General features: G+C 45.8%; 1 protein-coding gene across 19 annotated transcripts in view; it reads right to left on the reverse strand.

The window, feature by feature from the left end:
* Window positions 1-12,521, reverse strand: part of CACNA1B (calcium voltage-gated channel subunit alpha1 B) — a 309,668-nt gene that overhangs the window by 72,809 nt on the left and 224,338 nt on the right. For all 19 annotated transcript variants that reach the window (XM_054083988.1, XM_054083991.1, XM_054083987.1 and 16 more), the window contains 5 exons: window positions 9,885-10,706; window positions 8,445-8,659; window positions 5,326-5,446; window positions 1,807-1,936; window positions 206-265 (listed from right to left, as the gene is read on the reverse strand). In XM_054083988.1, coding sequence (XP_053939963.1) covers window positions 206-265; window positions 1,807-1,936; window positions 5,326-5,446; window positions 8,445-8,659; window positions 9,885-10,706 — 1,348 coding nt within the window. The remainder of the gene's footprint in view (window positions 1-205; window positions 266-1,806; window positions 1,937-5,325; window positions 5,447-8,444; window positions 8,660-9,884; window positions 10,707-12,521) is intronic.

Below are 12,521 nucleotides of genomic sequence, written 5' to 3' on the forward strand. Positions count from 1 at the left end.
CACCAGGCTCCTACATTTCTTACCCTCTTAAACAACCACAGGTGCTGAAGATACCCTTATTTTCCTCCATAAAATCAGAGGTTAAAGGAACCAGGAGAGCTTGGGGAGGCTTCTTGTGCCCCACCCTCTTTCTCCAGCTTCCCGGAATTAGATGAGCGTAAACGGGAAAGGGGAGGTGAACCTTTCTGCTAGGAAAAATTCTTACCTTGATCACCATCTCAAAGGTAAAGACACCCGTAAAAATATAATCCAAATATTTCAGAGCCTGAATTGGAAAGAGAAACATTTATTAGGGAAGACAACACACTGAAATAGTCTGCACATGAGCAAAGAGTAAAAAGGCTGTTCTAGCAATGGTCTATTTGCTACAGTGGTGAAATATCATCTCATGGGAGGCTTTCAAATATTTCTGGCACAAAGTTGAATCATCTGATTTTAAACAGAAACATTTTTCCCAGTTCTTGCCAGACTGCAGTGTGCACGCCCATGGGTTGCTTCAGTGCACCTGCATATGTGGCAGCTTTAATAAGGCAAAGTGGATATTCAAAATTGAAATATTTTAATATCCTTTCCTAAAGAGCTTTTTTTTGCCAGCATCTGTGTAGCAGCCTGGGTTTCTCTTCTGCTGTAGCCAACGACGGTATTATTAAAGACCTCAGGAGAGCAAGGGAGTGATAAAATTCTTTTTGTAAAACTGATTCCACAGTTACTAGGGACGAGGGGGAGAGATTGCTCATAGCTACTTCAGCTCATTACTGATATAGGGATTCGTGGATTCCCTCTGGAAAGAAACAAATACTGACCAGATTCAGAAGCAGAAGGCCAGGCCAGGCAATTTCTGCTCTGTCCTGGTCTGCCGCCTTGTGCTCTGAAGCAATTCAGTTCCTTAATCTGTTAAACTGGTGGATGAACACAGACTCCTCAGTACCGTCTGGTAAGTACAACTCCAGTCCATTCAAATATCTATAGATCTTCTAAATTTTAACTTAATTCTGTGGATGGGATGCACCTATGCACAGTGATTCGTATGCTTATACATACGGAATGGGTATTGAGTCAATACAAATATCACACCATTTCCACATACTGCAACTACCTACACTGAGGAGTCCAAAATTAGGCATCTTGCAGTTTCTATACTTAATCTTCAGTTCTGTAGTTTCCCGGTTGCCCCTGTAACTGTCGCCAGCTCTGTGCCAACGTCCTCATGTGAATGTGCTTGGAAAAAGACACTCGGCTCTCTGATGCATGAGCGCTCCTGGGCTCCATGTGGCTGTGCAGAAGGTGGCACACTCCTATTTCTGCTCATCCGAGCCCCCCACCTGTGAAATCTCCGAGTTTGGTTTGACATCCAAGGATAAGTAATTTTTCTCCTAATTCCAGGAGATTGCTACTGTGCCTAACCAAGATAAAAACCCTACCTGGCTTTACTTCCTCAGGCTTTGCTCCAGTAGGAGCAGGGGATCTTAGAACAATATCAGCCCTGGTTTGTGACTGGGGAAGCCTTTCCCATGGCTGAGCACTCTGTAAGCTTTTCGGGCTTCTTCCACTTAAGTCACACCAACAAAACAACCAATGATTTCCAAGCTCTCAAACTTAGATGCGGTTGAAGCAGCAGAAAGGGACAGGAATTGTGAGTGTTTTGATAGTGGAACAAGCTAATTTGAATACAATACTAAAGCAAGCTTCAGTTTTGCACTTGCAGTGCACAGTATTGTCCTTTGGAGGTGGGGAGGAACGTACCACGAGCATAAATGCTGGGGGAACCAGAACAACTTTATTCTGACTGTGTTGGTTGTTACTTACATCGTTTCTTGGCGACTCGGCTTGGACAGGGTCTTCTGCAGCCAGGGCAATGCTGCTGAGGGCTATAACTATGAGGATGACCATCTCAAAATAGCGCAGGTTGACGATGTAGTGGAACAGACGCCGAATCCTGCCAATGACAAGAGCATACAAGGGGGCTTCTGCAGATGCTGCCGGTCAAGCGCTATGGTATGAAAGACTGGCACAATGACAATCTTTATCAGGAATACCTTTATGCCTCTAGGATTACAATACTGGTAAGAAAATAAAAACTCAGATCAATGGCTTTAAACTCGACATTGCAACAGGTCTGTGGTGAGATCTGAAGCAAGACCTTCAGCACCTCTGTGTTGCTCTCTACCCTCTCTGTAAAGGGATGACATCTATCTGTGTATCAAAAGGGCATTGAGAACCTTCAAGGCTCAACTCTACAAATTATCCTTATATACCCTCGTCCTTTTTGCTTTGAACTTGCAAGCTTAGAGTCCTGTGAGTTCAAAACTAGGTTTTAATATCATCTAATCCCTTTAAAATTCAGAGAGATACTATGCACTTAGAGACTCTTAGCTGAAACTGGCTTTGTAACCATGAGTATTACTCCTAGCAATCCCTCTCTTGCCAAGCACCCCTGCCTGCACTTTATTCTAAGATAGGCTCTGTAAGCTGCAGAAATACTTCACAGTATTATATTTGATTACTTTAACCTGATCTTTTTCTTCACAAATTGTCCAAGAAAAGTGACTCAATTTCTCAGCAATGCAAAACTACCCACAAATTTCAGCTAATAACTCCATTTGACCACGATTCACAAATGCTGAACAGAGAATAGAGAAACTCTACATTTGCACCATTTGTCGCTGAATAAAGGACTGAGGTTCTGCCTGAAAAATCAAATTATATGTAACTCACCAAGACCCTTTTTATCTGAGAATGTGATTCAGTTACTATATCACAATTTCTCTAAGCAAGTATCTTAACAGCTAAACTAAACTTTATTTTTCACATCTAGGTATATATTCCTTTCCTCTGGAATGCTAATGGATTCAGAAGGAAATAGTTACAAATACTAAGAAAACAGATTTGATCAAAACAACATGAAGAAAAGCACTTTCGTGGATCCCTTAGCTCTGGTCATCAATCCCACAGAACAGCATCACCATCCTTGTGCTCTACGAACCCGCAGAAGTGAAAGGCAACATTTTCCATAACATTTGTAACTGCAATTCTTGCATCAAAATCAATTCATCAAAGAAATAACAAGTCCCTATTTTTAGATTTTCATCATTCACAACAGTGAGATGCAGGAGCACTTGCAAACTACCAGTGGTACTTGAGAAATGGTTTCAAATGCACGTCTGCTTTAAGAGAGTGGGTGGCATTTGGAAAGGAACACATTCCATTTCTGCTCTCAGAATTGTTTTGCCCACTAGCAGCACCCGGGTCGTGCATCCCCAGTGGGGGCTGACAGAGACAGACATGGTAAAGCCTTCATATCCTAGAAAGGCCTCTCTTGAGAAGTCAGTGCCAGCCAAAACACCTGAGGGGATGCAGCTGGGTCTGTATCTTGCCCAGAGGAAGAAAAACAAGCTGCTGACATCCTGCCGTTTGGTCTTTGTCTGGTTATGTCCCTTTGGCCCTGTGTTATAATACCTCTTTCCTGGTGAACATTGTTTTTTCAATGGTCTTTCAGTGCAGCTTTTGGGGGAGATGTGTGTGTAGACTGGAGCAAACAGACTGAAACAACACACAGAATCTGGACTACAAGGCTCAGAAGGTCATAACTGTAGGACGAGGTGAGAGAAGACAAGCATACATGTGAAACAACAAAGTCTTGCTGCTTCTCTGTCTGTCCAGTCCATTCCTCACTCAGCTCAGACTCTTTTAGGCTTGGACCATCTAGCTTCCTACTCTGCAATTCTGCCTTTAGGAGCTAACAGTCATTTTCAGTGATCACTCCACAGCAAAAACACTTGAGCTACCAAATATTAAGGAAATACTGTTTCCCTATCCAACCAGATAGGGGCCAAGCTCCATAATTCAGATCTGCCCCAGAAAGTTTCTGCTATGCCAGGAGCACACCTTATCTAACGCTTCCCTCTCCATTTGCTGCCTTTGACGTGAATTCAGAGAATGTTGCCATATCTGAAATAGCGAAATGCTATCATTACACTCTAAAAAGGGAAAACTCTCTGGGCTTTTGGCTCAGTTATCCTGCAGTATCCTGAAGTCTACTTGACGGGTGGCTGGAGAAGGCAAATGGGAAGCACAGGCATGTCTCTTGTAGGTTTGAGACTGAAGGGATATGAATTGAGTCTTCAGCTCATTTCCTTTAAAGATCAGATTAGCAATAGTTTGGGGTCATTCTCCCTCTCTAACAGTTGTTATTGATAGATAGTCCCTATCTTCTCCCACTGATAAATTCCTTCTGCGTTCATAGCTATGTGATCTTGGAGCATGCAGGGCTCTAGCCCAAAATACACAGCTGACACTTGCATTTAAAGAAAATATTCAGCCTGCCAACTGTCCAGGGGTGCCAGACCTTGGCTTTCACCAAAGATGAATTTCTGATGTCAAAGATGAGTGCACTGAGCAGCCCGCTTTGTTCCACCAACTGCACAGGCGGCCAGGATGTCACAGTCCTGAGTAGCAGGTGGCGTAGGACCTCTCCTTCTTGGAGTTGCCAAAGAAAGGGCCCAAGTCTACCTTAGGTATCTGATCATGCGGAGTACAACCTCAGAGAGCAACATCTAGGATCTGCAACAAGTCTACATGAGCCAGAGAGATATGATCACACCTGCTCCTAGCAGAACTCCGGGTTGGTAGAGGTTTCAAATGCCCTCCATCACCCTCGGTCACTGCTTAAGATGACTCACAGGCCTTCGTGCTACAGTTATTACAACCCCTGCTGCTCTTGTCTAGTCCTGCAGCCCTTCAGAGTGACATACTCAGTATGTACGGGCTTTGCGTACAAAGCTCCCCATGAGGCAAAAATGCCTGAAGCAGAAGCAATGCTGTAATCCCAACAGATCCCGACAGCTGTACTCTCAGCCTCGGCAAATCAAAAATATTCAGGTTTTCCCAGGAGTTCCAAGTTTTCAGTGATGCAAGAGTACCAGTACAGAAAGAGCACAAATCCCAGCTGAAGAACCTGCAAGTATCCACTGGCACCAAAACCAACCCCCAACCTGCTTCTCCTGATAATGTTTTAACCCAACGATGGTCCCTACTCCCACACTTCAGCGATCTACAACTGAGCAAGCGACTGCCCACCTGACTGCCAGTAGGGCATTTAGGAAGGTTCTGCCTAAAGCATCATCTTTTCCCTATCCTAGCAATTTATTCCCCCGGGAAAGCCCAACTGAAATACCAGCATCTGATCCACAGCCTTCAGAAGCTTTTATTTAACTTCCCAATGTGTTCGACTGGTGGAGATGAAGACCAAGCTAATGTTCTTGCTTTGAATACCCATGCTTGAAGTACCTGTAACCCATAAGTGTATTACAGAGTCAGAGGACTTACGGATTTGTAGGACTTAGGATAAACATGGAACTGTAAGGCAAGATTGGTTTAGGCCCGTTTTTCGTCAAGTCATCAACGTCTTTCTTCTCCTCTGTTTTACTTTCAAATTCAACGTTGTTCACTGCAATGTGAATGTAAGGAAGCAGAAATGAGAGAGTTAAAAATGTATCGGCAGTCTTCACACAGCAGGCTGCCTGCAACAGCTGGAAATGCAAACAATGCAGCTGGGAGTGCAAGCAGCCTTTGAATATGTTGATTAAATGCGATGAACAATCATTTGATTAACACTGCTATTTACTACAATACGATACACACTGCAATCACAATCCTTAACTGCTGCACTGATGAGCAATAGATCAGAAATGGCCAGGAAATGAATATGCCCAGCACAGACGAACAAAGCAACCTTACACTTATTTATACAAGAGCTGCCAAAGCGGGAATGGAAATCCCATTACGAATGCCGTAAGTTATCAGGAAGAGAGGATCAGGTTGGGATCTTTGGAAATCAAAAAAGACACTAAGTCTAACGAACCACGTAATTCTGTATCTTGTCCCATAGATCAGTAGCACAATTGGCTTTGGGATGTGTGAAAGACCAAATTCATAGACAAGCTTTATTAATATGGGAGACTGCTGAACTTCATAGAAACATAGAATAGTTTGCGTTGCAAGGGATCTTAAAGATCATCCAGTTGCAACCCCCCTGCAGTGGGCAGGGACACATCCTACTAGATCAGGCTGTCCACTTCCCTGCATTAGGACCAGAGACTTGGACTGGACTTCTTGGAGCCCGTAGCTCTGTGCCTACACAGCGCACCCCAGTTCTGGCAAAGCCCATGGATAAAGCTGTTGAGCTCCAGCTCACATCAGGTTTTTAACTTACATGATCCCCTTCTACAAGACTGCTCTGAACCTCACTGCCAAAGGTTAAAAATACAATCCCTAATATTAATCATAAGTTTCCTTGCAGTGGGCTTTTAGGATAATTTACTTAAGATCATTTCCAATATATGAACTGGAAAATATTTTATGCTGCAAGTTCTCCTTAGACAGCTATATACACTTGTTATTAATCCATAGGACCTAGAATCCAACCCCCCACCCACTTATAACGTGTTAGGCACAGGTTTCTTATTACTTTTTATTTTATTTTTCAACAAAATGACATTTCATTGCCTGTGAGTGACATGTTCAATAAACGGATTTACTGTATCTCAAGCCAGAGATACGGGAAATGGCCAGGAAAGAGAGAGGCTGATAAACTGTGATTGACAGGAACTCAGTATTGCAATATAGTAAAATTACCATTTAAGAAAAAACAAGGTGAAAGGGAAAAGAAAAAAAGACAGTCTTGTGTGAGTGCCAACACAGTGAAAAAGCACGTAGAGAAACCATTAGGTTTTGGCTGTGCTTCTTGGAAGGGTCTAGGACAAGTATGCATGAGGACAACTCTCCATGGGCATATCTCTGCCCCTGGCCCTAAGCCTGACCCCAACTGCTCCAGTTGTCCATATTGGAAAGCAGAGTCCTGACAGCCTGCAACCTAACAGACCTCTTAGATTTCACACTGCAATTCTCCTTGGCATCCCCAGCTCCCGAGACTTCTCTAGGCTGTACCTATGCTGCCAGGGATGAGCCACAAGCTGGTCAGAACAGGCTGGTGGCTGCAAAACCACCTTTGCTGGTTGACAGCCGACTGAACATGAGCCAGCAGAGTGCCCCGGTGGCCAAGAAGGCCAACGGCATCTTGGCTTGGATCAGAAATGGGGTCACCAGCAGGTCCAGGGAGGTTATTCTCCCTCTGTACTCGGCACTGGTGAGACCGCACCTCGAATGCTGTGTTCAGTTCTGGACCCCTCACCACAAGAAGGATGTTGAGGCTCTGGAGCGTGTCCAGAGAAGAGCAACAAAGCTGGTGAGGGGCTGGAGAACAAGTCTTATGAGGAGTGGCTGAGAGAGCTGGGGTTGTTTAGCCTGGAGAAGAGGAGGCTGAGGGGAGACCTTATTGCTCTCTACAACTACCTGAAAGGAGGTTGTGGAGAGGAGGGAGCTGGCCTCTTCTCCCAAGTGACAGGGGACAGGACAAGGGGGAATGGCCTCAAGCTCCACCAGGGGAGGTTCAGGTTGGATATCAGAAAAAAATTCTTCACAGTAAGAGTCATTGGGTACTGGAACAGCTGCCCAGGGAGGGGGTCGAGTCGCCTTCCCTGGAGGTGTTTAAGGAACGGGTGGATGAAGTGCTGAGGGACATGGTTTAGGGAGTGTTAGGAATGGTTGGACTCGATGATCCAATGGGTCCTTTCCAACCTTGTGATTCTGTGAAAACAAAGCGTGGACACAAGGATCTTAGAACTCCACAAAACAGTGTAGATCTACGCCAACAGATCCAAGGCACAGAGCTCTGGAAAAGGACAAGCTAAGGTGGATCTGCAGGAACTGAAATATGGAGGACTAAAAGAAGCTTGGAAATTACATAGCCTGCAGGAACACAAAGCAGTAGGATAACTGCATGGACACCGTGATAGCTGTGCAGCCACAAAAGACCTCCTGCTCCACAGTCAGATCAGCCAATAAGCCAAGAAGCATGAATTTGATCTGTGAGCTTGAATGAAGTGCCACTGCCTCCCCTAAACTTTGCTAAGTCAGGCTCCTGGGACACCCAAGGAACCATAGCACAGCACTGTTGGAATGGGAGCTTGCAGCACGGAAGATGATAAAGAACAGGACCTACGCTTATGCTCACAACAAGGTCTTGACTGGTTTGCTGTGGAAGTTGCTTATTTTGCTGCACAGCTCTCAGTTACTACCATTTTGTTGGTTTTCTTGTCTTTGCATCTTTCCCTTATGGGAAGATACATGGATGTACACTGGGTGAACCACCTCCAAGGAATCTTATGTGGTGATTTCCCAAGCCACTGGGTGACTATTCTGTTTCAGGTTCCTGCAGTCTGCATGAAATATAGAGCCTGTATCAACATGATGTTCTCCTGTCAACATACTGCAAGGATGTTGGTGGCCAGGAGAGTCCATAACCCAGCGTGTGCTATAAGATCCCTGCAAACTCAGCTCATTTCTGGCAAGGTCATAATAAAAAGTAGGGGCACAAAGACACTTACTTGGTATGACTGTGGTTTCCCCCGGTGGGGCTGTGATAGTGACAGGGATGTTCACAGTGGTGGTTTTATCCAGAGGTGGCTGAATCATCCGCGTCACGTTCTTCTGGTTGTCAGCATCTTCTGGCTGCTCCGGCACTTTCTGCAGATAGGTGCTGGGAAGGGTGTGCACAGGAACGCTCACACTTCCACTAGCTTCAATCTCACACTGGTTCTCCCTAAGGCAGAAACGCAGATTTTACTAAATATGGCCCAAGAAGGATTCAGAGAACATATGTACCCTGACACTGCTAGGTTTCAAAGACTGTTTTCTCCATAGAAATCCTTTGCAGAGAAGTCACAGACTGCAGGACAGCTTACTGATAGCACAGTGTGTGACCTTTTCCTCTGACACCTTCTGGATCAACATCCAAACACAACATTAAGAGGAGCTGTGCCACTGAGAGACACTTTACTCAATTTAATCAGACTCCAAACTGATGTTCATAAGCAAGGAGCACACAGCACTCGCAAGTAACAGCGACATCAGCTTTCCAGCATCAGCTGGTTTCTGAATGAAGGCTGACATTCTGCTTCTTAATGTTCTCCTGAGGCTTTATTTAAATTTGGTGATTCTCTTTTCCAGTCCTAAACCACTTTGTGTCGTTGCTGTGAGCAGTTAAATAGCTTCTGCCTTCCTTTGCAGCAGTGGCTATATTTCAGTGAGGAGGAAAGCGAGCTTGTGCACATGATCAAACTGAACAGTATGCAAAGTGTTTTGAAATCCATCTGAACGGAAGATAATATAGACAGGAAAATTATTACCTCAGTGCCATTCACAGCTCTCCACGGTGACATGAACTCTGTTCTAAAGAATCCCAGTGAAATTTCTTCTCCATCAGACTAATAAAGCTGAAAAGGCAATCTATCCTTCTTTATTAACTACTCTAAATGCTCCACAAGTACGATTTTTCTCACTTGACTTACATAAGAATTAAACCAAATGGGGTACATCATTGCTCTTAATGGAAGCAGCCACGTGCTGGAAAAACTGGTGATGCAGCTGACAGGCTCACCATAGAAAAAAGAAAACCAAAGGGCTCTAAGCAAGACTGGATACCATTTAAAAACTTGTACCTTGGAAACGTTCTTCAGAGGAGTGAAATTTGCTGTTCTGTGCTAAAGTCCTAGAAGGCCTGTTGGTATTTACACCAAGGATATTTCCTTCCTTAAACCTGAACAGGTCTATGGGCCAGCATGGACCAAAATCATCTTTGGAAGCATCTGCCATTATTGATTTAAGCAAAACAGAACTGCAGGTTATGGTGGTAGATGGTGTGAGTGCAGGAAGGACAGCAGGGAATGCCATAGGGAGAGGAATAAGTCATTTTCTAAAAGGTATCTGAGATCTCATGCCCCCCGAGCTGTCCCAGGGATATGTCCAGCCATACAGCGCTCACTTACTTGGGCTGATGATTCCGGTGCTCCTTCTCACCAGCCTCCCCCTCCTTCTCCCCGTTTTCCTTCTCCACAGAATCGTATGTCGAGAGTGCCCTGTTCCTGAACCTGTGCCGTCTGTGAGGCTCTTCTCCGTTCTCACCCTTGGACCCGGGCTCTCCTTCCCGGTTCCCAGACCTTGACCCTCCCCGGTGTCGGGAACGCCGCTCAGTCCTGGCCCCATTGATTGTCCCATTGCCTTCCTTGCCTTGTCGTTCAGTAGAGTGCCGGTGAGTCCGATGCCTACGGTGCTCCTTCTCAGCACCTTCTTCAACCGATCCTCGGCGATGGTGCCTTTTTCCCCCTTCCTGACCTCTGTTCCGATCACTTTTCCCTTCTTTACCCCCACCTTCCACCTCCTTGCTGCGGCTCCTGTGCTGCCTGTGCCGCTCCTCCTTATGGTTGACGCCAGATTCTCCATTTTCATCCTTGGTCACATCACCCTTCTCTTGCTCTCCCAATTTATCCTTATCCCGATGGCGGTGGTGCTTTCGTGGAGCTTCTGCCCCATCAGCAGAGCTGACTTTGGTCTGCTCCACTTCCTGCACGTCCACAGGGCTCAGCTTGCTGATGTTGTTCCTCCCTTCACTCCTTGGCTCTACCACCAGCGGCCGATCCAGATGAGTCTTCATGTCGGGCCGAATGTGAAGGGTGGTAGCGTAACGCACCCGCTCCTCGGGATCCAGCTCGTTGTACAGCGCTTCACAGCTGGCTCGGAAATTGTGCATCCGGATCTGGCTGGTCCTCTGCTCCCAAACGGACTTGGATTTGGAGGAGTTCTGCTGCTTGCTAAGGAAGGGAGCAAGGTGAAAAGTTAGTATCTAACTTTGCACCGATTCCCTAAAAAGCAACCAAAAAATAGAGCAAATTTTCAGCAGAGACAGGGGATTAGAGGGTTGAGCCAAAGAAATTATAGGAATGGAGAGAGAATGGCTGGTGGAGAACACGAGCAGGGAAAGCCAGCAGGATCATCAGTGTTAGTTTGCCCACACACACATTAGGCCCTCTGGAAAGGAGTTCTCTTGAGTTCTAAAATGTGGCCATCTCCCTCGGAAGTTTCAGGTATTGTCTGAAGGGTTAAAGTCTCTGCTCACAACAATCATATGGCATAGTCGGAGCTTTCAAACAACCCAAAAGGCTTCCCCGCAATTATCAGCACCTTTCTCCCCACCTGGAAATGTCTGGATGGGCGAATTAGCAGCAAGGAAGAGAAGTTAGATTGGGAGGAGGAGCGGAGCAAGGGAAAATGAGATCTGCCCCTGAGGAGCTGAGTCTGAGCACCCCTGCCACCAGCCCCTTCCCCTTACAGCCAGCCAGAGGGGTCACTTTTCAGGCTAAAGCCACAGCATCCTTCCGAGGTGAGGATGGACCATCCAGCCCAAGCATCACTGGAGTCTGGAAAAGTACAGGTAAGAAAGGAAAATTGTTCTGTGTACCATGAAAAGACCTCAGGGACTGGAAGAGTCACACATAAATGCCAATGTGACGAGAGGACCTTTATCCACTGGAGACACCTGCCCTTTTCTGTGTCATCTACTATAACAAGGGTATCTCCATTGACATTGCGTTAATGCTTTGATTTTTCAGCACAGCACTTGGTTTCTCGGTTTCAGCACATGTGGGTGGATCACCTGCCTGGCCAGGAAGAGAAATCATTTTTTTTGTCTCCTAAAGATTGCAAGTCGAATTTTGCTCTTGCATAAAATCAAAGTAAACCCACTGACTTCCAGGGCGGAGTTCTGGATTTAGCCCTGTGGAGGTCAGCACCTATTTTCTTCCTCAAAGAAACTTCCTGTAAAGAAGAGAGGACAATCATTTCCCTTCCACCTCAGGCATCTCCACGTGCCACACATTAGTCCAGCTTCTGCAGTGGGAGAGGCCACTTGAGGCACGCAGACCTGCAGCACTTAAGGCACAGCCCCCAAGGCTGTGGGAGTAGGGAGGCAAACACATTTTCCTTACATACTTTCTGGGCTCCCCTGACAATAGAAGCCTGCAGCTTCTGCGTGTGTATATGCTGATTTGGACTGTCAGGGTCTGTCACCGTGTGCGGACCCCAGGGGAGGCAGCGTTCAGATGGACTCTTGTAGCTGTCGGAAAAGCTTTACATCTCTGAGTCCTGATGGGCAATTGGTTCTTTACGGAGGGTGCTGCTGCTTAGTTCTGCTAAAGAGGTAAAATCCTATTTAAACACCTAGTGCGGATGAGATGAGGGCACCCAGGCAGATGTGAAGGGACCTGCTTTAATCCAGAAATCAGACTGAGCACAGCTAATCACCAAAAGTAAACATCTACATCCCATGCTCCTAAGCGGCACATTCTGGACCCATTTTCTAGCAGCTGAGTGCTCCACTTATACAATAGTGGAAAAATGGGTGACAAAAAAAAAATCACAGCTCCAAATGTAAATGATAACAAAAGGTTTCGGGGACATAGCTTAGAGCCCCACTCACCAAAAGCCCCACATTAAAGGGAAAGCACGGTCCTCACTAGAAGGAAACACTCCTCAAGCTGCCCCAGTGACTCTGGCACTCAAGAGAATAGCCCCATCACAGCAGGCAGTAACTTGCCTTTTCTTTGTGGTTCAAAGAGTCAAACCCTATC

This window comes from Cuculus canorus, chromosome 19, assembly GCF_017976375.1.
Source record: "Cuculus canorus isolate bCucCan1 chromosome 19, bCucCan1.pri, whole genome shotgun sequence".
Classification (NCBI taxonomy): Eukaryota; Metazoa; Chordata; class Aves; order Cuculiformes; family Cuculidae; genus Cuculus; species Cuculus canorus.